The sequence below is a fragment of the Micromonas commoda genome, chromosome 4 (assembly GCF_000090985.2).
Source record: "Micromonas commoda chromosome 4, complete sequence".
NCBI classification, from domain to species: domain Eukaryota; kingdom Viridiplantae; phylum Chlorophyta; class Mamiellophyceae; order Mamiellales; family Mamiellaceae; genus Micromonas; species Micromonas commoda.
In genome coordinates, this window is record NC_013041.1 from 538,371 (window position 1) to 563,951 (window position 25,581).

Genomic DNA, 25,581 nt, shown 5'->3' on the forward strand with positions numbered 1-25,581 from the left:
TTCCCCCGAAACTCGAACGAGACGGGATGCCGAGTCAGAGATAAGGCGCGGCACACCAGCTGGCTCCGGGATCGATGTCGACCGGCGTCGCCGCCGCGCCGTCGATCCGCGGCGGGATCGCCGCGACTCACCGCAAACCCGGACGGCGCGCCCGCGGCCGTCCCGTCCGCGCCACCGCCCGCGGCGGCGACGACGACGAAGGGGCGGTCCGCGTGAAGGTGTGGGAGGGCGGGGGCGACGGGCTCGTCAGGCCCGCGGACGCCGCCGTCATCGCGGACATACGCGCGCGGTGGGACGCCAGCGGGTGGGACCTCCAAAAGCGGTGGGAGCTCTCCAAGGAGCTGTGGGCGCACGAGCGATCGCGATCGGGCCTCACCGACGACTGGAAGTTCGGTTGGCACGCGGCCAAATCCTACGTCGGGATCACGTACATGTGGGGCGACCCGGGCGCGGAGCGCGGCGAGGTGTTCCTCTCCAAGTACGTCATGCTGGACCCGCGGTTCGACAACGTCCTCGGGTGCTTGAGGCACGAGCTGGCTCACGCGCTCGTCGGGCCGGACGAGGACCACGGGCCCGCGTGGGTTCGCGCGGCGACGGCGCTGCGAACGCCGAAGGATTGGGCCACGGACACGACGGGGAGCTTTTACAACAGGCCGATGGTGGTGGCGGGGTGGAGCGCGCACGACGTGGCGAACGCGGCGGGACGGGCGTTCAGGCTTCCGCCGGAGCTGTTCGAGAAGAACGTGTGGGCCGGGGACGGGACGAGGACGGTGTTCACGGATCAAGACGGTAACGTCGTCATGTGAGACCGCCGTGTAAGAAAAAAAATCTAATGGCAAACTCGTCACCGAAATTTGTATGGGCATTTCATCATGGAACGTCGAGTAGGACACGTGGCGGAGCTTCGTTCGACGTAGCACGCCATTCCCGAGACGCGCGAAGACCGAACGCATCGAACCGGTTATCATGCAGGCCCTCACTCAGTGTGCCCCGGCATCCATGCCGAGCGTGCGCGTCCGCGTGAACGCGCGCGGACCGGCGAGATCCGCCGCGCGAGCGATGGTGATTCGCGCCCGAGCGATATCCACCTCAGGAGGCGGAAGTCCCGTCGACGCGGCTTGGCGTGGCAACACCCCGAAGCAGAGCACGCTTCCGGTCAACCCCGACGGATCCGTCGACTACGCGCGCATCGACGCGAGTCCGATATCCAAGGTGCTCACCGCGACGATCCGCAAGCTGCTCGTCGAGGAGGTTGGCGGCGTGGATAAGGATCCGAGGCCGTGGACGGAGTTTGGCGGCATCATGAACGCCGTGCGGGAGGTGAACGACATGGACGGGACCGCGCGGGACGTCCAGATCCGCGCGAAACGGGTCTTCGCGGGCATCCTCCCGGCGCTCGGGATCGGCTGGGTGCCGCCGATATGGAAGAAGTTCATCCACCCCAACGCCCCCGACTGGTTCTCCAACTGGGCATTCGTGCTCGTGTTCACCAACCTCTTCCCGTGGCTCATGGGACCCATGGAGGGCGTGGATCACGTGGACGTGCCCACCCCCGCGTGGATCAGGAAGACGTTCGCCAACTTCCCCAAGACCTTCCGCGTTCCCCAGGCGGTCAAGGCTGAGCGGTGCAGGTTCCTCGAGATGAGCCAATGCGCGAGCGTCTGCGTCAACACGTGCAAGGCGCCGTCGCAGGAGTGGCTCAGCGAGGACTTCGGGATGGACCTCCACATCCAGCCCAACTACGACGACTTCAGCTGCCAGTGGAAGTTCAGCGTGAAGCCTCCGCCGCTGTACGAGGACGCGGCGGTGATGGTCCCGTGCTTCTCGAAGTGCGACAGCGAGCACAAAGGGGAGAAGGATGCGTTTCGTCAGCAGGTTCGAGTCGCGAGCGGCGTGGGCGTCGTGGACGGCGTCGACACGTACACCGGGGAGACTTTGGAGCAGATCGCGAAGCGCGCGAGCGAGGCGGCGGTGCGCGACGCGCGGGCGGCGTACGCGGACGGCACGGCGGCGGATGCGGAGTCGTTCGGGGCGAGAGCCGGGGAGGTGAAGAAGGGGGGGAAATGCTGGTCGGTGGATGAGAACAGGCAGGTGATGGGCGGCCTGTGAGTCCACCGGCAGCACGCGGGTGCCGAGAGGAGCTCGGGTATCTCTAAAAAGTACAAAAGCAGCTAGCTAGCTAAAAATGACGCCGCGGATGTATTCCTTCTCTAAGCGACGCTCGCCGCCCGACGCGCGGGCCGGCGAACCCTCGGTCCGTCTCCCCGATCCCGCCGTCTCACCGTCCCGCCTGAACCCTAAAGTCGAGCAGCTGCACCGACCCGGTCTTGCTCCCGACGGCGAGCAAATCGTCGCACGCCCCCGCGCACGAGGAGAACCCATCCGCGCCTGCACCGTCCAACACCGTGACCGCTGCGGCGATCGGGCAGCCGCGGGTCCGCCGCGCGGTCCCGTCGCGTGCGTCGCCGCGGCCGTCGTCGTCGACCCCGGCGTACACGACCACCCCGTCGCCCGGCGCGACGGCGACGAGCGCGTGCGCGGTGGCGATGACGTCCGATACCGGACGGCTCTGGTCCGACAGGACAGCCGCGACGCCGCCCCCGAGCGGGTCCCACAGGCGAAGCTCGCCGCCGTCGTTCGCGGTCCGGTACCCCGTCGCCAGCCACGTGTGCGTCCTCGCGCCGTCTCGCGCGTCGCCACGGACGCCGGAGACGCGGGGGACGGACGATATCGGTGAGTCGTCGACGAAATCAGCCGGGTCCTCGGGCCGCTCAAAGAACGTCGCGCACATAGGCGCGGAGTCGGGTCGATCGACCGTCAGTCTCGAGAGCACCTCGCCGTTCGACACGTCGCGCACGACGACGACGCCGTCGGCGCCGCACGTGGCGCACAGCTGTTTGTCGCACACGCGCGAACGCGACGGGGGTGCCGAGACGGCCAACGAGAGAATCGCGTCGTCGTGGTCCCGCCACGTCGACGCTGGCGATATCAACCGCTCGCCGCCCTCGCCGCGGGGCACGTCGAGCGGGCCGTCTCGGTCCACCTCGTCGAAGCGCCACATCCGGAGGGTGGAGTCCCTCGAAGACGTGAGCACGGTGAGGATCCCGTCGGGGTTGGGGGCGAGGGGGTGCACGTGCCACGCCGCCTCCGCGTGGCCCCGCAACGTGGCGAGCCTCGTTCCCGCCGCGAGGTCCCAGATCGCCACGTCCCCGAGGGTCGACGCGGACGCCACGAGCACGTCGTTCTCGCCGCCGGAGTTTGGAACGAATCGCACCTTCGTCACCGACCCGTCCTGCCGCAGCGTCCTCGCCGGTGTGGACGACCCGAACGTCCACGCGCATATCCTCCCGTCGGTATCGCCGGCGACGACGGCCCGCGGGGACGTCGCCAGCGACACCACCCACGCGCCCTCGCAACCCTTGAACCTCCTCGCCAGCCTCCACCCGGTTCCGCGCACGGCGTTTTCGTCGCAGAGGTATAAAAACACGAACCCGTCCCATCCCGCGGTCACCGCCGCTCGGCCGAAACCGACGGCGTCCGCGAACTCGACGCGCTCCACCGGGCGAGAGTGATCCCTGTTACGAAGGTAGAAAATAAACACGTCAGTCCGCTTGCCCATACGAAGATTAAAATAAACTCACCTCAGGTCGCACCGCGCGTACTTGCCGTCGCGCCACCTGCGGCCGAGCTCGCGAGCCGCGGCGTACGTTCGCATCAGCTCCCGCCGTCCGCGCCGGGAGGAGTGTCGCGCCGACGTCGAAGGGAACGGGACGGGTTTCTCGTTTTTGGAAAATCTCGGCGCTCGCGCGAGGTGCGCCGCCCATAGCTCGTCGTCGCCCGCCGCGTCGCGCCACGCGCGGCTCACCCCGGTCGCAGCCGCGAGCGATCGAGGGGAGAGCTCGCGCAGGATGAGCTCGTTCACCTCCGTCGGGAGGGAGTCGAACAAATCGAACGACGACGCGGACGGAGGGTCCTCCTCCTCCTCCTCCCGCTCCTCTGTGATTTCGATCCTCGGCCTCTTCCCGACGGTGCCGTAAAGAGCCTCCAGATCCTCGCGTTCCACGCAATGACTCGCGTCCAGCCCCGCCGCCGCCAGCGCGGCTTTCATCTCCCGTATCGGCACCTTCCTCCTCGCCGGCGGCGACTTGGGCGCCGCGGGCTCGGGCGCGGCCGGCGGCGCCTCCTCTTCCTCTACCTCCTCCTCTTCCACCTCCTCTTTCGGCGGGGGCGGGGGGCGCGTCTCGACGGATTCGCGCGGAGGCGTTCCGACGCGGACGTGAATCCTCCTTCTTGGCGGCGGCGGCGCGGGCGTCCGCAGCGGCGACGCGGGCGGCCTCGGCGTCGTCGGCGGCGTCGGCCTCGCCGGCGGCGTGGGCGCGGGCGTGATGGCCGCTGCCGCCGCCACGGGCGACGATGATGGCGGCGCCGAGGCCGCCGCCGTCGATGGGGTGGAGTGGTTCGGCTCGAACGACAGGGGAGGCCGCGGCGGAGTCGGTCGAGGGGATCGCGGATCCCTCCGCCGGCTCGGCGTTCGCTTCGGCGACGGCAGCGTCGTGACCACCGCCGGACGAGGCGCGGGCATCGGCGATACCTTGTTCGTCGTTCGGGGTCCCGCGAACCGATCTCGGAGCGACCTCAGCGACGCGGCAATCCTGGAAGCCGCGGACGATCTCGACCGGATCTTCTCCAGCGCATCCATCCGGTGCTCGCGCTCTACGTCCGGCGCCGGGCGATCGGGAGGCGACGGATGTACCGGCTGGTGCTTCCTCGAGCCAGCGAAGAAGCTCCACGTCCTAAAGTAGGAATAGGACGCTCGTGGCTTGCGAGGTGGGGTCGGCGTCGGCGCCGGCCTCGCCGCCTCGGGCGGCGAGGCGTGCGAGCGACCCCCCGCGGGTCGCGTCGGCGTCCTCCTCTCGAGCGCGCGTATCATCTTCTCATCTGTCCATCGTGTCGCGCGTCGACCTCGCCCTCCCGAGTGTCGGCCGGCTCCTCCGAGAATGTTTCTTGCTCCGACGTTCCGGGACAAAACATCATGTCCGGTTGTGGCTTTCGTTCCGGGTCCGCGTCGCTCCACACGCGCTCGCGCCCCGCGCGCGCGCGCGGCGTCGCGGGGATCCGGCGATGATGAACGCGCGGGATCAGCCGCCGCTCGGAGGCTGGGACTTCGACTTCGTGGCGCGAAACGCGCGCGACGCACCGAAGGGACCCGCGGTTTGCGAAGTGTGCGACGACTCAGCAGTGGGCACCCGCACCCTCTCGTGGCTCGAGCTGGACGCCGCGGTGGAGGCTTGCGCGAAGGCGATTCGCGCGCGCACGCCGCCCGGCACGCGCGTGGCGTGCATCGCCAGAGATGGCGTCGCGCCGCTCGTCGCGCTGCACGCGTGTTACCGCGCGCGTCGCGCGTTCGTGGCGATGGACCACGCGTCGTGGCCCGAGGGGCGGCTGAGAGCCATCGCGGTCGACGCCCGATGCGCGTCGGTCGTGTGCGCCGACGACGACGAGGCGAGACGCGCGCGAGGGTGGTTCGGCGACGCGATCGACGCGTACCTATCACTGGAGTCGCTGAACGCGCGGCGCGACGACCACGATGACGACGACGGCGACGGCGACGGCGACGAGCGGCGCTCCCCCGACGACCGGAACCCACGCGTCCGATCCCTCGCCGCCGACGACCCCGCGTCGTCGTCGTCGTCGCGCGAGCTCTACGTCGCGTACACCAGCGGAAGCTCCGGGTTCGGCGCCAAGGGAACCGTCGCCCTCCACGACGCGGTGATGTCCTACTGCGCCGCCAAGATCGCGGTGGAGCGCGTGCGGCGGAGCTCGAGGGTGTGCCTGGCGTCGAACACCACGTTTGACATTTACCCGAGCGACGCGTACGTGGCGGCCGTACGAGGCGCGTGCGCCGTGGTGGCGAGTCGGACCCTCTTCCAGGCGGACTTCGCGGCGGTGCTGCGCCAAGGGGCGGTGACGCACGTGTGCTGCACGCCGACGCTGTTTGCGCTGGCGAGGTTACCGCGCGGGTGGGAGGACGCGCCTTGTTTGCGGCGGGTGTCGCTGGCGGGGGAGAGGATGTCGGCGGAGACGCTCGAGCGATGGGGCGGGGACCCGCTCGGGGACGGGGACGAACACGGGGACGAACACGGGGACGAAGAGGACGAAGAGGACGAAGAGGACGGGGACGGGGACGGGCATGAGGACGAGAATGAAGAGGACTCTTCTGGTATTCGGGATTTTTCCCCTCGCGGGCGCCGCGTGCTGTTCAACGTGTACGGCGCGACGGAGGCGACGGTGCTGCAGACGTACGCCCGCATGCGCCGCGGGGACGATCCGGGGCGGGTCGGCCGAGCGTACCGCCGCGGGGGTTTCGCGGCGGTTCACGTCGTCGAGCGAACCGGCGAGGGTCGGTTGGTCTTCCTCGAGCCCGGCGCGACGGGCGAGGTGGCCGTGTCCGGTCGGTGCGTGTGTCGCGGCGGGTACCTGAACGATCCGGAGAGGACCGCGCGCGCGTTCATCGACGTCGGCGGCGACGTCGGCGTCGTGTACGCCACCGGGGACGTCGGCCGCGTCGACGCGAACGGACACCTGATACTCTCGGGAAGGGCGGACAGGCAGGTGAAGATCCGTGGCGTGAGGACGGAGCTCGACGAGATCGAGTCGCACGTCCGGTCGTGCGTCGACCTCGTCGAGAACGCCGCCGTCGACTTCGACCCGACGACGCAAACGGTCACCGCGCACGTGCAGGTGAGGCCGGAGGGGTACGACCCGGCGACGCAGGAGTGGATGGTGGCGAGAGCCGTGGAACTCCACGCGCGCCGACTCGCGCCGGCGCACGCGGTGCCGACTCGTTACGCGCTGTACGCGCGCCACAGCTGGCCGCTCACGTCCAGCGGGAAGACGGACCGGTGTGCGCTGACGGCGGGGCTGCGTTCAGGCACGAAGGCGGCGTTCAGGCCGCAGCGGGTGGCGCCGAGGCCCGGTTTGGAGACGGCGCTGGCGGCGGCGTGGGCGGCGTCGCTCGGGCTGAGCTCCGAAGACGTGGGCGCGTCGGACGGGTTCGACGCGTTGGGGGGAAACTCTCTCAACGTTCTGGACGTTTCCAGGCGTCTCGCCGCCGACCCTCGAATATCGTACCCCCGCGGCTTAGGGTTTAGGACGGGCGACGACGTCGAACCGCCGGGGTTTGACGCGGAGATTATCGACGGCGAGGCGGCGGCGCTCCTTCGAAGAGGAGACGCCGACGAACCCGCCGCGTGCGCCGCCGGCGTCGTCCGCGGACCCTTCGCGCCGTGCGAGATACTCGCCCGCCCCGTGCTCAGAGACTACGCCGAGTACCTCCGCGCCGAGGGTGTCGCGTTCACCAATCTCGACGGAGACGGAGGAGCCGTCGACGATGCTTCGAACAGAGGAGAAGCCATCGAAGACGGTTCGAATGGCGGGGAAGACGGTGACGGATCGGGCGGTGGGCGACGCCTCGGGGCTGATCCCATCGACGTCGGCGACTCCCTCGAGCGTTGCGCCCTCGCCGCGTGCAGCCTCGGCGCCGCGTCCGTCGTCCGATCGCTCCTAAAGTCCGGCGTCAAGCCGCGCGGGTCGCACCTCCGCGCCGCCGCCGCCGCCGTATCACCCGCCGCCGCGCTCGAGACGGTCGCGGCGCTGCTCGCGGCGGGAGCGGACCCAAACGAGGCGTCGGCGAAGGGCACGCTCGCCACGCACGTCGCCGCCGCGAGGGGCAACAGCGCGGTCCTCGTCGCCCTCCTCGAAGCCGGCGCGAGCGCGGGGGCGAAGGACCGTGATAAACAAACAGCGCTACACCTCGCGGCGAGGAGCGGTGACGTGGAGACGGTCCGCGCCGCCGCGGGATTCGCCGCGCGGCTGCGGACCAGGGACGGGGGTTTGGAATCCTGGGACAGGTGGAAGCGAACCGCCGCGGCGTGGGCCCTTCGCGCCGGTGACGCGGAGTGTCTCGCCGCTCTCGCCGACGCGGGCGCTAAACTCACGGGCCTCGAGCGGGACGTCTCCGAGCGGTGGCGCCACGGGGAACTCAGCGAACGCAGCGCGACGCAGCTTCGGAGCAGACCGGAGCGGAAGCGGAGCGCGGCGGCGGAGGTGGTGCAGGCTCTCAGTGCGCGTTTGGCCGCCGACGCCGATGAGGCGGACGCGGCGGAGGCTGCTTCGGCGCTGCGGGAGCTGGTGTGCGCCGACGCCGGGAACAGGCGGGCGGCGGGTCGCGCCGGGGCCGTGCCCAGGCTGCTGGACCGAATCCGAAGGTTAACGTGCGTGGATTCCATCGGGGCGTTGAGGAACATCGCCAACGACGCGGCGGCGTCCAAAGAGGCTGGCGAGCTGGGAGCCGTGGACGTCCTCGCCGACGTGGTGCGAGCCGCGGCGGCTTCGGGGGATCGGGGCGGCGTCGACAGGCGGGTCGTGTTCGCCGCGGGAAGCGCGCTTCGGTCGCTGACGCTGAAAGACGCGGCGAACGCGGAGAGGGTGTCGCGACTGGCGAACGTGCTGGACCTCGTGAACGCCGCCGGGTCCGGGGACGCGCGGGACCCGGAGGATCCCGACTGAGCCCGGCGGGTCGTGCGAACATCTCGGTTTCAGTTAGTTGTCATCTCGGTGTATCATAGCTCCGACGCGCGCTTTCGGTGGTATTAAAACGAACAAACGAGTCTATTCGAACAAACGCGCGTCAATCCGCGGTCTCGATCGGGTGGGCGCGAGGTTCCCGTCGGCGGCGACGGGCGCCCCTCGCCTTCGTCTCCGACTCTCGGGCGCTTAGGCGTCGACGATGGTCACCTCAACCTCGACACCGGGCTCGATGGAGATGGAGGTGATCTGCTTGACGACGTCGGCGGGGGAGTGGAGGTCGATGAGGCGCTTGTGGATGCGCATCTGGAACCTGTCCCAGGTGTTGGTACCTTCACCGCAAGGCGACTTGCGGACGGTGAGCCTGAGAACCTTGGTGGGCATGCGCACGGGGCCCTTCACCTTGAGGCGCTTCTCCTTGGCGCCGCGGATGAGATCCGCGCACACCTTCTCGAGGTTAGCGACGTTCTTGGAGGTGAGGGTGATGCGGATGCGGTGAACGCGGGGAGCGTCACCCTCATCGCCCTTGGCACCAGGAGCCTTGTAAGGAGCAGACATCTGAGGGGTTTCGGGGAGGGATCGGGAGGGGCGAGGTCAGCGTGTCGCTCGTGGGAGGTGGATGAACTAACGTGATCCCAGGTCAACTCGCTCCGCTGCACGATTTCGGGGACGCGGAGTGCGATGCGAGGCCCAATCGAGGCCGAGATGTGCACTCCGAGCGCCCGATGTTCGCGAGGGAGGCTCCTCTACCCTTCGTTAGGGTTTTTACAGCCGATGCCGGAGAGTCGCCGTAAATCGCGCTCGACACAGTCGCGCGAGCCTGGGGACGCGCGCGCACGCACCTTAATAAGTTTGCTTAAGGAAGTGAATCCCGCGAGTCAGACGCCCACGTGGTAGGACCTGTCACTGACGGGTACAAAAGGGCCTCCTCGATGCGCGACGGCGGCTTTTATTCTTCAGGGCCGCTGGAGAGGCGAGGGAGGGAAAAAATCAATATTTTGTTAAAGCCATTTACGCTCCTGAAACAAGAGCGTACATTGTTATGGATAAACCCAATTCCCAGCAAATCCACGCAAATTGAACTGCCCCGCGGGTGCTATGCTGCGTGGGCCGTGCGCCGTGCCGCAGGAAACGCTGGTCAACCGTCTCGTTTGAAAAAAGCGACTGCGCCCGTGGCGAGCGGGCATAACCCGACGCGCTGGTCTAGGAGACGACGTGGCAAAGATGAGTCTCGCGTTCGATGAGTTCGGGCGTCCCTTCCTGATCATCAAGGTGCGTCCAGTCGCGAAGATCCCCGCGTCTCCCGCCACGATCTGGCGCTTTCGCCTTCCCGCGCACGGGGCAACAGAAGGCCGATCTGAAGTGTGCCCACCAAGCGACGGCGGATCAAGGCTCGATCGCTGACCCACGCCCGCTCTTTTTCTTCCCACAGGAGCAAGGCTCTAAGAGCCGGATCCGCGGTATTGATGCGCAGAAGGCCAACATCCAGGCGGCGAAGGCTGTGGCGCGCACGCTTCGCTCCTCCCTCGGCCCCAAGGTGCGCGCGACGACCAAAAAGAGCGAAACACAAAACCCCCCCGAACAACCTCCGTCGTTCGCCTGTCGCCCCGCGATCTCGCGCGCCGCTCACCTTCAAACCCCGACTCCCGCGCGAAACCAACGCAGGGTATGGACAAGATCCTCCAGAGCGGCGACGGCGACATCACCATCACCAACGACGGCGCCACCATCCTGCAGGAGATGGAGGTGGAGCACCAGATCGGCAAGCTGCTCGTGGAGCTCTCGCGATCGCAGGATTACGAGATCGGCGACGGGACCACCGGCGTGGTGGTGCTCGCGGGTTCCCTCCTTGAGCAGGCCGAGGTGCTCCTGGACCGCGGCATCCACCCGCTGCGAATCGCGGAGGGCTTCGAGATGGCGAGCAAGGTGGCCGTCGCCGAGCTCGAGCGCGTCTCGGAGACGTTTGAGTTTTCCGCAACCGACGCGGAGCCGCTCATCCGCACGTGCATGACCACGCTGTCGTCCAAGATTGTCAACCGATGCAAGCGCGAGATGGCGGAGATCTGCGTCAAGGCCGTGATGGCCGTGGCGGACTTCGAGCGACGGGACGTGAACCTCGACCTCATCAAGGTTGAGGGGAAGGTTGGCGGCAAGCTCGAAGACACCGTGCTGGTCAACGGCATCGTCCTCGACAAGGACATCTCGCACCCGCAGATGGCGAAGGTGATCAAGGATGCCAAGATCGCCATCCTCACCTGCCCGTTCGAGCCACCCAAGCCCAAGACGAAGCACAAGATCGACATCGACACCGCGGAGAAGTACGAGGAGCTCCGCCAGCAGGAGGAGAAGTACTTCAAGGATATGGTGCAGCAGTGCAAAGACAGCGGCGCCACGCTGATCATCTGCCAGTGGGGATTCGACGACGAGGCGAACCACCTGCTGATGCACGAGAAGCTCCCCGCCATTCGCTGGGTCGGCGGCGTGGAGCTCGAGCTCCTCGCCATCGCCACCGGCGGCCGCATCGTCCCCAGGTTCCAGGAGCTCACCCCCGAAAAGCTCGGCTCGGCGGGTTCCGTCAAGGAGGTTTCCTTCGGCACCACCAAGGACAGGATGGTCGTCATCGAGGACTGCGCCGCGTCCAAGGCCGTCACCGTCTTCGTCCGCGGAGGTAACAAGATGATGATCGAGGAGACCAAGCGCTCCCTCCACGACGCCATCTGCGTCGCGAGGAACCTCGTGCGATCCAACAAGATCGTCTACGGCGGCGGCTCCGCGGAGCTCGCGTGCGGCATCGCGGTTGAGGAGGCGGCGGACAAGATCCCCGGCGTGGAGCAGTACGCCATGCGCGCGTTCGCCGAGGCGCTCGACGCGGTCCCGACGGCGCTGGCGGAGAACAGCGGCCTGCCCCCCATCGAGACGGTGGCGATGGTCAAGTCGCAGCAGCTCAAGGAGAAGAACCCGTACCTCGGCGTGGACTGCAAGGAGACGGGAACCAACGACATGAAGGAGCAAGGCGTGTTCGAGACGCTCATCGGGAAGCAGCAGCAGATGCTGCTCGCCACGCAGGTGGTGAAACTCATCCTGAAGATCGACGACGTCATCACCTCGGGTAAGTACGATTAAGCACGTGCACGGCGCGGGGGATTGGGTGACGAGGGGCGTCGGGGCGCCGCAGCAAAATAGAATTCTTTGTCCGTTGAAAGGAACCTGGTTTCAAAATGCGTCTCGTTCAAAGCCGTTCATCGACGCTCTCTTTCAATTTTCATCGGTAAAATCCATTTCCGTTTTTGGGCCCGCTTTTTGATTGGAGAGAACAAAAAGAGCAACGGACGGCCCGAGACAATCGCGATAGCGCGGTTGAAGGGCGCGAGCGGCGGGGTGATCGATACGCCGACCGCCCGCGAGCCGAGGAGCGTAGAATAGGCAATAGTCATGGGGGACGAGCCGCCCCCAGCCGGGGATGCGGTACGCCACAGTCCCGCATTACGCCCTCAATCACTCGTGGAAATCCAACACTCGAAAGCCGTTTGTGGACCCCACCCGCTGACCCGTGCCCTTCCCTTCCCGTCCCCGCAGAACGATTACATCATGGAGCTGTACGGCGACGATGATCCCGGAGAGCCGGGGGAGGCGGAACCGGAGCCCGAGCCCGAGCCATCGCCGGAGCCCGAACCCGAACCTTCACCAGAGCCGGAGCCAGAGCCCGAGCCATCGCCCGAGCCATCGCCCGAGCCCGAGCCCGAGCCGGAGCCCGAGCCGGAGCCCGAGCCCGAGCCCGAGCCAGAGCCGGAGCCCGCTCCAGAGCCCGCCCCCGAGCCGGTGCCGGAGCCAGAGCCGGAGCCAGAGCCGGAGCCGGAGCCAGAGCCAGAGCCGTCACCATCCCCGGAGCCGGACCCGGAGCCTTCCCCGGAGCCCGAGCCTTCCCCGGAGCCGGAGCCGGACCCCGAGCCCGAGCCCGAGCCGTCACCAGAGCCCGAGCCCGAGCCTCCGACCCCGGACCCTCCCGAGGAGGACCCCGCCGAGGACATCGACGACTTACTCGACGACCTGGTCCTTCAGCTCGAGGTGGACGCCGCGCGGATGGACGCCGCGGTTAAGATCCAGGCGCTGACGCGAGGGCGCGCCACTCGACGCGAGATGCGCGAGCGGCGGCGGGCGGCGACGAGGATCCAGGCGGCGCAACGCGGCAGGGCGGCGAGGAAAGAGGTCGCCGCGAGGAGACGCGAGGAGACGGGGGACGGGACCGGCGGCGACGGCGGCGACGCGGCGGACGAGGACGAGGATGACGCCGCGGCGATGGACCGTTCGCGCGACGAGGACGACGTCGACGAGCTGGCGAGCGCGCTGGTGGACACCGCGGCGATGGACGCGGAGAGGCACGCCGCCGCGGTCAGGATACAGGCCGCGCGCAGGGGTGTCGTGGGGCGGAGGATAGCGGCGGGAGTCCGCGCGGCTGGCGCTGACGAGGAGGAAGAGGAGGAAGAGGAGGAGGAGGAGGAGGAGGAGGAGGAGGAGGAGGAGGACGCGGGAGAGGCGGCGGCGACGTCGGAACTCGATCCGGTGAGGCGCGCGGAGATGGAGCTGGAGCGGCTCATGTCCCCGGACCTCGAGCCCTTGCCCGAGCCCGGATCATCCGTCGACGAGCTCACCGGTGAACTCGACCAGACGTCCAGGTCCGCGATCGAGGAGGCCACGAGGTTCGCGGAGGACCTCGCGAAGGAAGCCGACGAAGACGCTTCAGCCGGCGAGGACGACCGGGAAGAGGAAGAGGAAGAGGACGAGGCGGGATCGGAGATTGAAGGCGTGATCGTTCAGCGGGAGTATCCACCGCCCGCGAGACCCGAGTTGGGCGAGGAGGAGAGCTTCGAGTACGCCGCCATGCGATACGACGGCGGCGAGGTTGCCGCGCCCGTGTCGGCGGTGTATTCCCCCAAGCGCCGCGAACCCAGGCGGATGTTCAAGCCCAAAAAATCGGCGGCGCAGCGCAGGTTGGAGCGACTGGGGATCAAGAAGCCGGAGGAGGATGACGAGAATGGGGCTGGTGCCGAGGTTGGGGTTTTGAGAGACGCGAATCGGGTGCTGGGCACCGCGGAGGAACTCGCCGAGCGCCGGCGTCTGATGGCGGAAAACTTTGAGCGGCTCATCAGCGGCCGGGACGCGTTCATCCTGGAGGACGAATTACTCGGCGGGGGCTCTCCCACGTTCCAGCCCACGCAGTACAGGCCGTCTCCCACGAAGCCGGCGCCCAGGAAGATCCCCGTGTATCAGGATCCCGAGCGCGACGCGGAGATTGCCGTGGAGCTCAGGGCTCGGGAACGCGAGCTGGCGTGGCGAAGGGAGAAGCGCGAGAGGGAGGAGAAGGCGCTTGAAGCCGAGCGGCGACGTTTCGAGGTTCTGAAGAGGGAGCTGGAGGAGATCGAGTCGCGGCGAAGGGAGCAGACGTACGAGAAGGAGCGGAGGAAAGAAGAGGAGATGGAGCTGCGGCGGATGCGCATGGAGAACAGGCGACTGGAGAGGCTGGTGGCCAACGACCGCGCGGAGCTCGACAACCGCCACGTCGCCGGCGATAATCGCAAGCCGGGGCACGGCAGACACGACCGCGTCAGGCACAAGAACGCTCCGCTGTTCAAGCGCATGGAGAAGGCGTACCACTTCAACGTGGAGATGGAGATTGAACGCGAACGAAAGGAGGTGCTGGAGAAGAGACGCGCGAAGATGTACGGAGCCAAGCCGGGTTTATCCTACGCGCAGCTGCAGTTTCACAGGGAACAGGAGGCGAAACAGCCCACCTGGCAGAAAAACAGATCCGGACTGGGTGTCCCGCCCGGGGGCTTGCCCGCGATCGGCGGCGCTCGCGCGTCGATCGAATCCCTCGACGGAGTCGGCCCGCGGATGAGCCGGTTCGAGCGCATGCGCCGGGAGGAGAAGGCCAGGGCTCGACGAGAGGAGATTGCCAAGTACGAACTCGCCGAGCGAAAGCGCCAGTACGGCGAGATGGTCAAGAAGCAGTACAAGCCGTCGGTGAGCGAAAAGGCCAGGAGCGATCTCTTGAAGCGTAAGGACGTCGCCAGGCCGGGGTTTGAGGACTACCACGCCGAGTCCCTCGACGCCCTCTCCCCGGGCGCTGACGACGTCGCGCCGCCGCCGCTGCCGCGGATCGTGCCCAACCGCGAGGTGGCTGCGGAGCGGGGCCAGGAGGTTTTCTTCGAGTACGACGTGCACGGTCGGAAGGTGCTGGTCGATCCGTACGAGGAGCACGACATGAACTCGCCGTTTCGGCCGCAGCGACCGGGCGCTAAGCTGGCGCCCAGCCCGCGTCGCAAAAAGCAAAAACCCAAGCGCGAGGAGGAGCCAATCGTCAAGAATCCGCGGAGGGAGGAGGAATCGCGAGCGCGCCAATCGCAGCAGGAGATGACCCCGGCCGAGCACCTGGCGCGGCTGTCCGAGGAGCGCCACCGGCTGGAGCGCGAGCTGCTCAGCGTGGAGTACACCTACCGGAACGGGAGGCTCATCGGCAGGCCCGTCGAGCGAAGATCCTTTGGCTCTCCCGTCGCGTCGGCGGACCCGCGCGTCCAACGTCAGGGCAGGGCGCCGGTACCGTCGCGCGGGCACCCGTCCTGGCCGGACTCCGCCGGTACCGACGGGTACGTCGGCGGCGGCGAGTTTATCCCCCGGGATTACGTCCCGCAGGCTGCGTACGACGAGATACCAGTCGGCGGGGGCGGGATGGTCGGCGGCGGCGGCGGCGTCTTGTCGGAAACGGCCGTGAACAGACACGCCGCGCGCGAGGACCAGGGCAGGCGAAAGGGGAAGGGGTTCAGGACCATGCTACGCGAACGGCAGATCGCGGCGGTGGAGGCGAGGATGTCGAAGGAGACGTCGGCGCCGACCGAGCCGGTTCAGTTCACGCCCACGCCGCCGCCGCCGCGAACCGAGCCGGTTCAGTTCACGCCCGCGCCGCGGCCCGCCCGGCCGCCCGTCGCCGCACACGACCCACCCGTGCCGCCGCTCGCCCCCGCGCTCACCCCCGAGGAGCTCGAGGAGATCATCGCCAACGCCGGCCCCGACGACGTGCCCCCGATGAACGTCCGAGTCGGTAGGTACTCGTTCGGAGCTGTGTACGACGAGTCCCCAGCGCCGAAACCGCGCCGAAGGGAGGCGCCGCCGCCGCCGCAGCTCTCGCCCACGCAGCTCGCGGAGATTGTGGAGAAGGCGGGTCCGGACGACGTGCCGCCGATCGTCGGGAGCGTTGGGGCGGGCCCCGCGGTGAGCTGGGAGGAGCGGCCGGCGATGTCCCGGGCGAACTTTGAGGCGACGAGGGCGCAGGCGGCGGAGGAGGAGGCTGCGAGGAGGAGAGCCGAGGAAGAGGGGGAGAGGGTCGCGAGGCTCAGCGGCGGCGACGACGACGACGACGACGACGGCATCGGCGCGGAGACGCTCGTGGCTGCGGATACGTTACCGCCGGGCGTGGGGATCGGAGGCGCGGAGACGGACGCGGAGGAGTCCGATGACGACGCCGGGGATGCCACCGGGGAGGATGGTGCCGATCCCGAGGGAGAAGCCGTCGCGGACGAGGACGAGGACGCCCCCGACGATGACGGGGACGTCGCAAACGAGGAAAGCGCGGCGGAAGAAGACGAGGTTGCGGAGGAGGATAGCCCCTCGCCCGAGGCTGATCCCCTCTCGCGGGCTGCCGATCAGGGTTCTGCCGAGGAGGAAGAGGAAGAGGACGAGGACGACGCAGGCGAAGACGACGAGGAGAAAAAGGACTGAGAGGTTTTCCTTGGACCAGGCGCTGTTCGCCTCGGAGACGGCGATTGGCGCGCCAAGACCGTTCCGAGATGGAGCCAGTAGAAACGTGCGAACACCGTGAAGCGTCGTGCGACGCCGGGAACTCGTCACACGCGCCCGCGCGACCCCTCTCACTCCCCGTCCACACCCGCTCGCCAACCATGATGTTCAGCTCCCGATACGGCTCCGCGCTGCTGCTCGCCCTCGGCATGCTCTCCGCGCACGTCGCCGACGCCTACTATTACGGAGGATACCGATACTACGGCGGCCCAGCGGTCGTCCGGCGCACGGTGGTGGTCCGAGGCCGCCGGGGCCGCTGGGGCCGCAGGCTCGCGCAGGTTGACGACGAGGACTTCGACGCGCTCGCGTTCCTCGCCGAGTCTCCCGCGACGTCGCCGTCGATGGCGCCGGCCGCCTCCGTCGCGGAGGAAGAGGACGACGCCACGGAGTGCGATACCATCCTGGATATCGTCGAGACGCGCCCGGAGTTCTCCTCCCTCGCCGCGGCGCTCGCCGACCTTCCCTTGCTCCGCGAGGCCATGGCGACGCCGAACCGCACCGACACGTTCTTCGCCCCGACGAACGACGCGATCGAGTCGCTCCTCGAGTGGGGCGGCTTCGTGGATCGCGCCGAGGTGCGTCCGCCGCGAACCGGCGTCCTGAAAACCCTACTCGACCTCGTCACCGTCGTCTCGTCCGACGGTTCTCGCGCGGTTTTCAACCTCTTCGCGGGAACCTCCGTCCCCATCGCGCTCGACTCGCTCACCTCACCGTCGTCCTCCCAACGCCGCCGAGACGCGCAGGGCATCCAGGAAATGCTCGGTAACGTCTCCCTCAAGGCCCTCATCATCGCCTACCACGCCGTGCCGGGCGCGGTTTACTCGGCGGAGGACCTCAAGACCATCGGCGCCGACGGCCCCCCCGAAAATTACCTCGACACCGCGCTCGCGAGGATCCTCGCGGCGGCCGCCGAGCTCGAGGATCCCGATGCGGCCGACTCCCTCGACCCGGTCGCCACGTCAGCCGCGTCGGAACCCCTGTACATCGACGAGTTCGGTGGCGACGTGTACGTCAAGGGCATCGGATCCGAGGCGAAGGTGGTCACCGCCGACATCGAAGCGTGCAACGGGGTTGTTCACGCGGTGAGCCACGTGCTGCTTCCGCTGGACGGCGACGGCGAGCTGTCCGAGGAACAGAAGGCGAGGATCGCGGAGATACGCGAGCGGTCCGATCGCCTCGTCGCCGAGAAGCTCGCCGACCTCGACGACGACGACGACGAGGACGAAGGCGCGGCACCCGAGGCGGCACCCAGCGATGACGACGACGAAGACGAAGCCGCAGACGACGATGAAGCCGACGACGATGACGACGACGACGACGGCGAGGATTAGAACGGCGATGCCGCTACGCGAGCGAATTGTCGAGCAGCGGTGTCGTTATCGTGCTTTCGGCTTCGATGATGTTGTTCTCTTCTTTCATCTTCCCGAACATCACATCACATCGGGATGTTGGAAACTCGAGATGTGATGTGATGGCAATGACTGGAAGTGAACATGAAAGAAGAGGACACGAGGTTGCACGATACCGACGCCGCTGCTGGCCCGTCCGCTTGAAATACGAAACAAAACGCTCGAACCCCACATCATCGCGCGCCTCGATGTCTCTTTCGTCATCCTCTAAGATCCTCTTTGAATCGCTACGTCTATCGATCACACCTGGGGCGGCGGCGGCGGCGGTGGCGGAACGCCCGAGACGGGCGGCGTTCCCGTCCGTCCCGGCGGCGGCGGCGGCGGCGGCTGACGTACCCCCATCGGCATCACGCCCCCCATCGGCATCATCGGAGGAGCTCCCATCCCGACGCCCATGTGCGGATGAGGAGGACCCGGCCGACCGACCGTCTGTCCCATCCCCATCATCCCGGTCCCCATCATCGGCGGCGGAGGGTACCCGCCTCCGGCCATCACGGGAGGCGGCGGCGGGATCCCCCTCGGCGGCGGCGGCGGCGCCACCCCCTCGCTCACCCCCGCGCTCCCCATCGTCCTCGGCGGCGGCGGCGGCGGCACGTCGCTCGCGCCCCACGCCGGGATCACCGCCTCGACGGCGTCGCCTTCGCCGACACCCGGCGGCAGCTCCACCTCCACGACGGGCCCGGCGCCGCCCGCGGGACCGGCGGGGACTTGCACGCGGACGTGCGTCGCGCCGTCCTCGCCGCCGCATCCGCTCGGAACCGTGAACCTGACGTACGTGTCGGTGCCGCCGTCTTCGTCGTCCTCCTCGGGTGGGTCCTCCTCGGGCGGCGGTGGGATGCCGGTGATCGTGGTGAGATCCCCGGCGACGGTCGCGCCCGTTCCCTTCTTCTCCACCGCCACCGGTGCGGCGACGCCCTTCATCGCTATGGTGGACGTCTTCTTCAGACCCACCGGGAACGCCATCTTGGTTCCCCCGAGCGGCTTGGCCGCGGGCTTGGCCGCCGGGTCCTTCGCCGCGCCCTTCTTCGATCTCTTCCCCTTGGCGGTGGACGACTCCTTCTCGAGCTCGGCGAAGTACGCGTCGCGCTTCTTCTCGGCGAGGCGTCGCGCCTCCTCCGCCTTGGCGTCATCCGCTGGCAGCATGGCGGCCGACGGATGGTCGTCGCCGGATACGCGCTCCCCCGAGTGAGCTGATGAGCTCGTGTGACTTTCTCGAGACTCAATCAAACGGCGCTCACGGAGCGAGTTCGCGTGGGTTCGGCAGACTGGCAGATCGCCAAACTGACCTCTTTCGAAATCGGACAGGCTGGATACGACCGTTGGCGATAAGTTCACAACACCGCTTCGGTCTCCGTCGCCACAACGCACCCGCGCTCATCATGACGCGTCGTGTGCACCGCACCATGCGCGTATCCGCGCTGTGCGTCGCGTTGCTCCTCGTCGTCTCCGGAGGCTTCGCATCCGCGGAGGAGGCCGCCGCGTGCTCCCCCTCGGGCGACGACCCATCGTGCGCGGCTCCCCGCCAAAACGTCGCACCCGACGCCGCGGCCGAGGCCGGCGCGACGCTCCTCGCGCGCGCCAACGAGGAAAACGATCGACTCAAGACGCGACTCGACGCCGCCCTGGAGGCGTCGAAGCAGTGGCAGACCAAGGCTGTCGAGGCGGAGGGCACCGTCGCGTCGCTCCGATCGCGCGCTGACGAGATCGAACAGGCGAGCTCCGGACTGTCCGCGGAGATTGCGCAGCTCAAGCCTCAGCTCGACGCCGCGCTCGAGACCGCCAAGCGGTGGGAGTCCAAGGCTGCGGAGGCTGAGGGCGTCGCGTCCGAGCTCAAGCCTCAGCTCGACGCCGCGCTCGAGACCGCCAAGCGGTGGGAGTCCAAGGCTACGGAGGCTGAGGGCGTCGCGTCCGAGCTTCGATCCAAGTTTGAAGCCACCGCGCAGGCCACCAGCAGCCTCCCCGCGAAGATCTCCGAGCTCGAGCTCAAACTCGCGGAGGCTCTGAGCGCCAAAGCCGCCGCCGAGGAGGCCCTCGAAGACTTCGACAGGGTCATCACCGACGCGTGGCTGCCCCACTGGCTCAACCGCGACATCGAGTACGTCCGCGGCGAGCTCCGACAGCTGTGGCGCGCGTTCGTGAAGGTTTCCCGAGACGCCATGGCTTCGTGGGGCGTGCTCGAGCGATTCGACGAGTTGTACGCGAAGCTCACCGCCGCCGCCGCGCCGCACGTCGCCCACGTCAAAGACATCCTCATCGCGTGCTACGGCAGGGTCGTCGAGCAGATCGACGAGCTCAACGCGAGGTGGTTCAAGGCGAGGGACAACGTCGTCAACCTGATCAAGAAATTCAAGGAAGCCGGGAAGCGCCGCCGCGAGCACGAGGCCAAGACCCGCGGCGTCAACCCCGACCGCGACAGGCGCGAGGACGAGAAGGCGGCGTACTCGCGGGAGTACTGGGACAGGCAGAGGCAGCGGCTCGGTCACCTCGGCGAGGACGCGTCCGCGGTTGCCAAGTACGCGCGCGCCAAGCTCGGGGGCTGGTACGGACAGGGTAGCGAGAAGGTGCGGGAGCGCGTCGCGCACGTGCGCACGTCGTACAAACACAGGATCATGCCCCGCGTGGCGCAGTGGAGGGTCGCGCTCGCCAAGAACTCCAGGCCCGTCGCCGAGCTTATCGTCGCCAAGTACCCCTCATTTCCCGCGTGGCTCAAGGAGGCGCTCGCGTCGGTTCGGTTTCCCCACGGCGACGTCGACGACGTCTCCATCGTCGTCGGCGACTTGTTAGGGTACGTCCTCGCCGCGATGGGCGTCTCGTCCTTCCTTTACTGGACCGTGCTCCGACGCACGTGGGTCGACGACCTCCCTGACGAGGCGGAGTTTTCGCTCAAGCACGTCCCGGCGAACGACGGCACCATCGTCGGTCGCGCCATCGGCGGCGGCGCGGACATCCGGATCGTCCTGCCCTCCGTAAAGTCGGCGGCGGAGTGCGACATCCTCGTCTCCGACGAGAAGGTGCTGGTGAACGCGTACAAGATGGAGGACGGGACCTGGTACCACGAGGTTAAGGTTCGGGTGCCGAAGGAGTGCAGGGGTTTCGGGTGGCAGGATGGCGTGGACAAGTGGGACATGTCCGCGCGTTTTGAACTCGTTGGCGAGGCGCTCACCGTGTCCCTTCGCACCCCCACCCGCGCACTCCGCGCCGCGGCGGCCAAGGCTAAGGGCGACGACCCCGAGGAAGGGGAGATCATCGCGTCCCCTCCTCCCGTTCTCGCGGCGAAGCCCGCCGGCGGGAAAAAGAAGAAGAAGAAGAGCGGAGGAGCCTCGTCGGAAATTCCCAAGCCCAGGCCCGCGGATAGCGGCGGCAGCGCCGTCACCGCGGCGCCGCCCACGCCGCCGGAGTCCCCGGAGGCGAGGTCGGTTCCGTTCTCGCCGGTCATCCCGACCGGGCGCACGCCGGTCGCCGCGAGGACCCGCGCGTCCACCTCCGCGTGAGCGAGCGACGGTTGGGGCGTACCGAACGCGCGAGCAGAGACGAAGAGTTCGAGTAGACTATGATATGATACTACGCCGTGTTTTTATGAGCATTCTAGTAGAGTTCCTAACATAAACACGTAATCGCCGTCACCAGACGTCGTCGTCCCATCTGAACCCACCTTGGCATCCCTTTGCCTCCCTCGCCGGCGGCTCGTTCCCACCGCGTCCGCCCTCCTTCTGCCCTCGCCGCACGTACGCCTTGACCAGTTTCTTGATCGCGTCCGATTCCCTCGCGAGTATCGGCGCGGCGTCCTTGGCTCGCTCGTGCTTCGCCATCACCTTGGCCGTCGCCTTTCTCGCAATCGTCCGAGCCGCGGGTGCTTTGACGGCGCCGACATCCACCAGGGGTTCCATGTACGCGTCGACGAACGCGCGCACCGCGGCGACCACGTGCGGCCGCCCGGGGATCGCCCCTTCGTCCACCGCGGCCTTCTCGCCCTCGGTCGTCTCCGTCAGCCTGGCCCTCTTGCCCTCGGTCGTCTCCGTCAGCCCGGCCCTCTTCCCCGCGCCGCCGCCGAGCGCCTCCTCCCCCGCGCCCCGCTTCGCCGCCGCCCGCCGCCGCTCCAGCATCCCCCTCGCACGATCGCAGAGCCGAAGCACCGGCCTCGCGAGCCTCGCCGCCACCGTGAAAAACGCCACCGCGGCGTCGCCCCGGACCACCCGCGCGTCCGCGAGACGAACGGCGTCCGCGGCGGGTCGCCTGTACCCCTGAAGAAGCGCGCCGGGCTTTGGACCCGCGAGGCCGACGGGCGTCAATTCAACGCCGATCCGCCTCGACCTCGCGGCGACGTCGTTCGCGAAAGCCACGGCGTCCCTGTCCGCGGGGTCGACGGCGTCGTTTCGGTCCCACTCGCCCGTGCCGTCCCCGTCCCCGTCCCCGCCGGGGTTCGAACCCGCGACCTCGCCGACGTCGACGACTCGAAGCGCCTGCGCCGATAGGTTCCGGTACGTAGCCTTACTCCCGGCCCTCGCGGCGACTCGCGACTCCGCGTCCACCGCGCGCGTCATCGCGCGTCGGACTGCCTTCGCGTGCGCCCTGATCCACGTCGCGTCCGGGTCCGCGCCGTCGAATCGCGTTCGAGCCTCGGCGCGGAGCGCGGCGGCGGCGAAACCGTCCAAGGTTTGCTGCCGCGTCGGCTTGGGGATCTTAGACGCCGCGGACGGAGCCGACAATAAGTTGGTGACGAGCGGGCGCTCGCCGGGTGGAAGGAGTCGGAGCAGCGCGTTGTCCGCCGCCGCGCGCTCAGCGCCGGTCAGCCTCCTCCTCGCCGGTTCGTTCGCCGACCCGGGGGTACCCGCGGCGCGCCTGTCCGCCCCCGCCGCCGCGCCCACACCCATCAACGACATCACCGCGCTCACGTTGGCTCCGACGGCGGACGTCGCGTCCACCGGTCTGCGCGCCCCGACGACGGAGGGTTCGTGTCTCCCCGCGGGTCCAGCCCCTGGCGCCCGGTCCGGTCTCTGCTCCCTCGAGACCAGCGCCTGCGCCACCGCCGCCCTCGCGACTGGGGTCATCGCGACGTTTTCTTTCTTCTGTTCCTCGGCGATGGCCCTCGCGCAGCCGGCCGCCACCTCCCTTCGCCTCGCCTCCGTCCGCTCGCGCGCGTCTTTCGCGTGTCTCAGCGCCTCGAAGTCCTCGGGGCGTTTCGTGGGCATCGCCGCGGGTTTAACCGCGACGATGCGCTCCTCGAGAGGGACGTACTTGGGGCGCCGGTTGCCGAGCGCGATGGTTCCGTCGGCGTCCGGGGTGGGCGCGCCGGTGGAGCGGTTCCTGGTGGCGACGTGGAACGCTCGGCGCACGTCGCCGCCCTTGTGCCTCGCGAGCCATCTCGCGAGGCGGAGGGGTATGCCGAGCGCCTCCGCTGTCCTCGCCTCGGACTCCGCCGAGGTTTCCCTCGCCGCGTGTTCCTCAGCCTCGTCGTCAACGTCGAGGTTCTTCCAGTCGATCCCGCCCCAGTTGGCCCAGTCCCCGTCGTCGGCGGTATCGTCGTCGTCCGAGTCGAGCTCGGCGATGCGACGCGCCGCGGCGAGGATCGCATCCTTCCCGCTCTGCGCCATGGGAACTCAACCCTAGCGCATGCGGCCCCTCCTTCCGCGCGCTCTACTCTGTGACCTAAATCCGCGAGGTGCCGAAATATCGAAATTTCGTCTTGTCCACTGGGAGATATTTCGGTCGCCCATATCCCGAAGCGCATCCGCAGAGCCATGGCTGCCGTAGCCGGCTTCACCGTGTCTGCCCGCGCGTGCGTCACCGCCGCGAGGCAGACTTCCATCGCGCGCAAATCCACCGTCGTCGTGGCCCCTCCCGCCCGTCGCGGCTCCTCGGTCGTGACCAACTTCAATCCCGCTGCGGGTGATTTCTCAGTCACGCTCTCTCAGGGGGTTGGCGCCGGGGTGGCCGTCGTCGCGGCGCGCGTGGTGCTCTTCTCGCTCGCGAAGGCTGGGATCGGGAAGAACGTGGAGAAATGGTCCGCCAAATGCGCCGAGTACGGCATCGATTGCTCCGACCTCTACCACACCGAGGACCAGGTGAGAGCCGGGCATCTTGTTAGTTTGTGCTATCCAAAAAAATCTCCCCTCCGATCCTCGCTCGTCCCTGACCGTCCCCGCCGTCCCCACCGTCCCCCGACCTTTGGACGCAGCCCGGCGACGCGTGGTACCTGATCGGCGACTGGAAGCCCGCCAAGGCCGGCGAGCCCAAGCACAGCGACACCACGCTCGTCGGCATCCTCACCACCCGCGCCAAGACGCACGAGTTGGTGAATGAGTGCGAGTCGAATGGGATTTCAACCTCCGACGTCGTCGCCGCCACGTACAGGCCAGATAACTTCATCTCCAACGAGAAGGCCCGGTTCAACGAACTCACCAAGAGGCTCAAGGAGGCTGGCCTGAGGTGACGATTCGGGACGGACAGCCGTAGCACACCTTCAGTTTAAACAAACCACTCGCACGCATCCAAACTTGCCAGGTGCTCCGACCGCACCGCTGCCACGTGTGTGGCTCTCATTTCCCGACGTTCCGTTTTTATCAGGGCGCGGTCCCTCGCCGGGCGCCAGCATGGGAGCGCGAGCGCGTCGGGCTCGCCTCTGACGAGACCCCGTCGCCATGCCTGATGATGCCGCCAAAACGAAGGCGCCGCGCGCGATGACCACCGCGGAGGTCATGCTCGCCGGCGGTGTCTCCGGGGTCGCGGCCAGGCTCCTGACTCATCCGATGGACACCGTCAAGACCCAGATGCAGGTGCAGGGCGCGGTGGCCGCGGCGGGTGGGAATCGCGCCCTTCACTACCGCGGCGTCGCGGATGCGGTCGCCAAGATCGTCGCCAACGAGGGCGTCCGAGGCTTCTACCGAGGGTTCGGAGCGGTCTTCACCGGGATCCCGTTCGCGAGCGGCGCCTATTTCGGCGGGTACGAGGGCGCCAAGATGCTCGTCCCCGCCGACGCCTTCGGACCCACCGCGACGTACATAGTCACCGGCATGCTCGCGCAGTCCCTCGCGGGCGTCGTCTACACCCCGCTCGACGTCGTCAAGGAGCGGCTGCAGGCGCAGCACGTGCTGGGAGCGGCGAGCGCCGGTAACTACAAGCACTTCGCAAACGCGTACGCGACGATTCTTCGCACCGAGGGCGTCGGCGGATTGTTCAGGGGGTACTGGGCCAGCAACTTCACCTGGTGGCCGTGGAACGTGGCGTACTTCGTCGCCTACGAGCACGGTCGCGATTTCGTCGCCCAACACGCGATGGGTCTGAGCACCAAGGATGAGCTTCCGCCGTGGGCGAGCAGCGGGTGCGCGGTAGCGGCGGCGGCGGCGGCCACCGTCGCGACGACGCCCATCGACCTGGCCAAGACGAGGCTTCAGACGATGCGTCGCGGCGTGTCCGGCGGGACTGTGGAGGGCGGGGTGTTTGGGATCATGAGGGACGTGGTGAGACGCGAGGGACTCGGGGCGTTATGGACCGGGGCGTCGGCCAGGGTGTTGGCCATAGCCCCCGGCAGCGCAATCAGCTTCTACGTGTACGAGACCATCAAGGACTGGTGCACCGGGGCTGGGTGAGTACGGGGTGGTTACGACGCCGTCCGTCCGATTATTTCGCCGCCCGAGCGGCGTGCATGTGTTGAGCCCCGTGTTGTACGTGTGATGATTGGGGCGCGATTTCTTCTCCCGCGCCGTGCGCGAGCCGGCGGCGAGGTGTAACTTTTAAA

The 25,581-nt window shown here is 68.1% G+C and overlaps 12 protein-coding genes across 12 annotated transcripts; 8 read left to right on the top strand and 4 right to left on the bottom strand.

Annotated features, from left to right (window-relative positions):
• The first annotated feature begins 475 nt into the window (after positions 1-475).
• On the top strand, positions 476-850 carry MICPUN_108070 (predicted protein). The gene has a single exon (XM_002501274.1). It carries the CDS (start codon positions 486-488, stop codon positions 804-806), a length of 321 nt encoding a protein of 106 aa, XP_002501320.1. The 5' UTR covers positions 476-485; the 3' UTR covers positions 807-850.
• A 92-nt stretch (positions 851-942) lies between these two features.
• On the top strand, positions 943-2,212 carry MICPUN_57741 (predicted protein). The gene has a single exon (XM_002501275.1). It carries the CDS (start codon positions 967-969, stop codon positions 2,107-2,109), a length of 1,143 nt encoding a protein of 380 aa, XP_002501321.1. The 5' UTR covers positions 943-966; the 3' UTR covers positions 2,110-2,212.
• Positions 2,131-4,930, bottom strand: MICPUN_57742 (predicted protein; the record flags this gene model as incomplete). Its single annotated transcript, XM_002501662.1, has 2 exons — positions 2,131-3,575; positions 3,642-4,930. 2 exons carry the CDS (start codon positions 4,928-4,930, stop codon positions 2,279-2,281), a joined length of 2,586 nt encoding a protein of 861 aa, XP_002501708.1. The 3' UTR covers positions 2,131-2,278.
• A 191-nt stretch (positions 4,931-5,121) lies between these two features.
• Positions 5,122-8,568, top strand: MICPUN_99985 (predicted protein; the record flags this gene model as incomplete). The annotated part of the gene is made up of 1 exon (XM_002501276.1): positions 5,122-8,568. The coding sequence occupies one exon, from the start codon at positions 5,122-5,124 to the stop codon at positions 8,566-8,568; it is 3,447 nt and encodes a 1,148-aa protein (XP_002501322.1).
• A 49-nt stretch (positions 8,569-8,617) lies between these two features.
• Positions 8,618-9,624, bottom strand: MICPUN_57744 (predicted protein; the record flags this gene model as incomplete). Its single annotated transcript, XM_002501663.1, has 3 exons — positions 8,618-9,144; positions 9,483-9,540; positions 9,602-9,624. The coding sequence occupies 3 exons, from the start codon at positions 9,622-9,624 to the stop codon at positions 8,776-8,778; spliced, it is 450 nt and encodes a 149-aa protein (XP_002501709.1). The 3' UTR covers positions 8,618-8,775.
• A 158-nt stretch (positions 9,625-9,782) lies between these two features.
• On the top strand, positions 9,783-11,801 carry MICPUN_93952 (predicted protein). The gene is made up of 3 exons (XM_002501277.1): positions 9,783-9,858; positions 10,019-10,123; positions 10,252-11,801. Exons 1-3 carry the CDS (start codon positions 9,811-9,813, stop codon positions 11,707-11,709), a joined length of 1,611 nt encoding a protein of 536 aa, XP_002501323.1. The 5' UTR covers positions 9,783-9,810; the 3' UTR covers positions 11,710-11,801.
• Positions 11,802-12,174: 373 nt separating this feature from the next.
• Positions 12,175-17,768, top strand: MICPUN_99988 (predicted protein; the record flags this gene model as incomplete). The annotated part of the gene is made up of 2 exons (XM_002501278.1): positions 12,175-16,088; positions 16,550-17,768. The coding sequence occupies 2 exons, from the start codon at positions 12,175-12,177 to the stop codon at positions 17,766-17,768; spliced, it is 5,133 nt and encodes a 1,710-aa protein (XP_002501324.1).
• A 220-nt stretch (positions 17,769-17,988) lies between these two features.
• MICPUN_108073 (predicted protein) lies at positions 17,989-19,022 on the bottom strand. Its single transcript, XM_002501664.1, has one exon. The coding sequence runs from the start codon at positions 18,987-18,989 to the stop codon at positions 18,087-18,089; it is 903 nt and encodes a 300-aa protein (XP_002501710.1). The 5' UTR covers positions 18,990-19,022; the 3' UTR covers positions 17,989-18,086.
• A 17-nt stretch (positions 19,023-19,039) lies between these two features.
• MICPUN_52745 (predicted protein) lies at positions 19,040-21,337 on the top strand (the record flags this gene model as incomplete). The annotated part of the gene is made up of 1 exon (XM_002501279.1): positions 19,040-21,337. The coding sequence occupies one exon, from the start codon at positions 19,040-19,042 to the stop codon at positions 21,335-21,337; it is 2,298 nt and encodes a 765-aa protein (XP_002501325.1).
• A 129-nt stretch (positions 21,338-21,466) lies between these two features.
• MICPUN_57750 (predicted protein) lies at positions 21,467-23,437 on the bottom strand (the record flags this gene model as incomplete). Its single annotated transcript, XM_002501665.1, has 1 exon — positions 21,467-23,437. One exon carries the CDS (start codon positions 23,435-23,437, stop codon positions 21,467-21,469), a length of 1,971 nt encoding a protein of 656 aa, XP_002501711.1.
• Positions 23,438-23,584: 147 nt separating this feature from the next.
• On the top strand, positions 23,585-24,333 carry MICPUN_52746 (predicted protein; the record flags this gene model as incomplete). Its single annotated transcript, XM_002501280.1, has 2 exons — positions 23,585-23,908; positions 24,022-24,333. The coding sequence occupies 2 exons, from the start codon at positions 23,585-23,587 to the stop codon at positions 24,274-24,276; spliced, it is 579 nt and encodes a 192-aa protein (XP_002501326.1). The 3' UTR covers positions 24,277-24,333.
• A 208-nt stretch (positions 24,334-24,541) lies between these two features.
• MICPUN_81116 (mitochondrial carrier family) lies at positions 24,542-25,432 on the top strand (the record flags this gene model as incomplete). Its single annotated transcript, XM_002501281.1, has 1 exon — positions 24,542-25,432. The coding sequence occupies one exon, from the start codon at positions 24,542-24,544 to the stop codon at positions 25,430-25,432; it is 891 nt and encodes a 296-aa protein (XP_002501327.1).
• Positions 25,433-25,581: the final 149 nt, after the last annotated feature.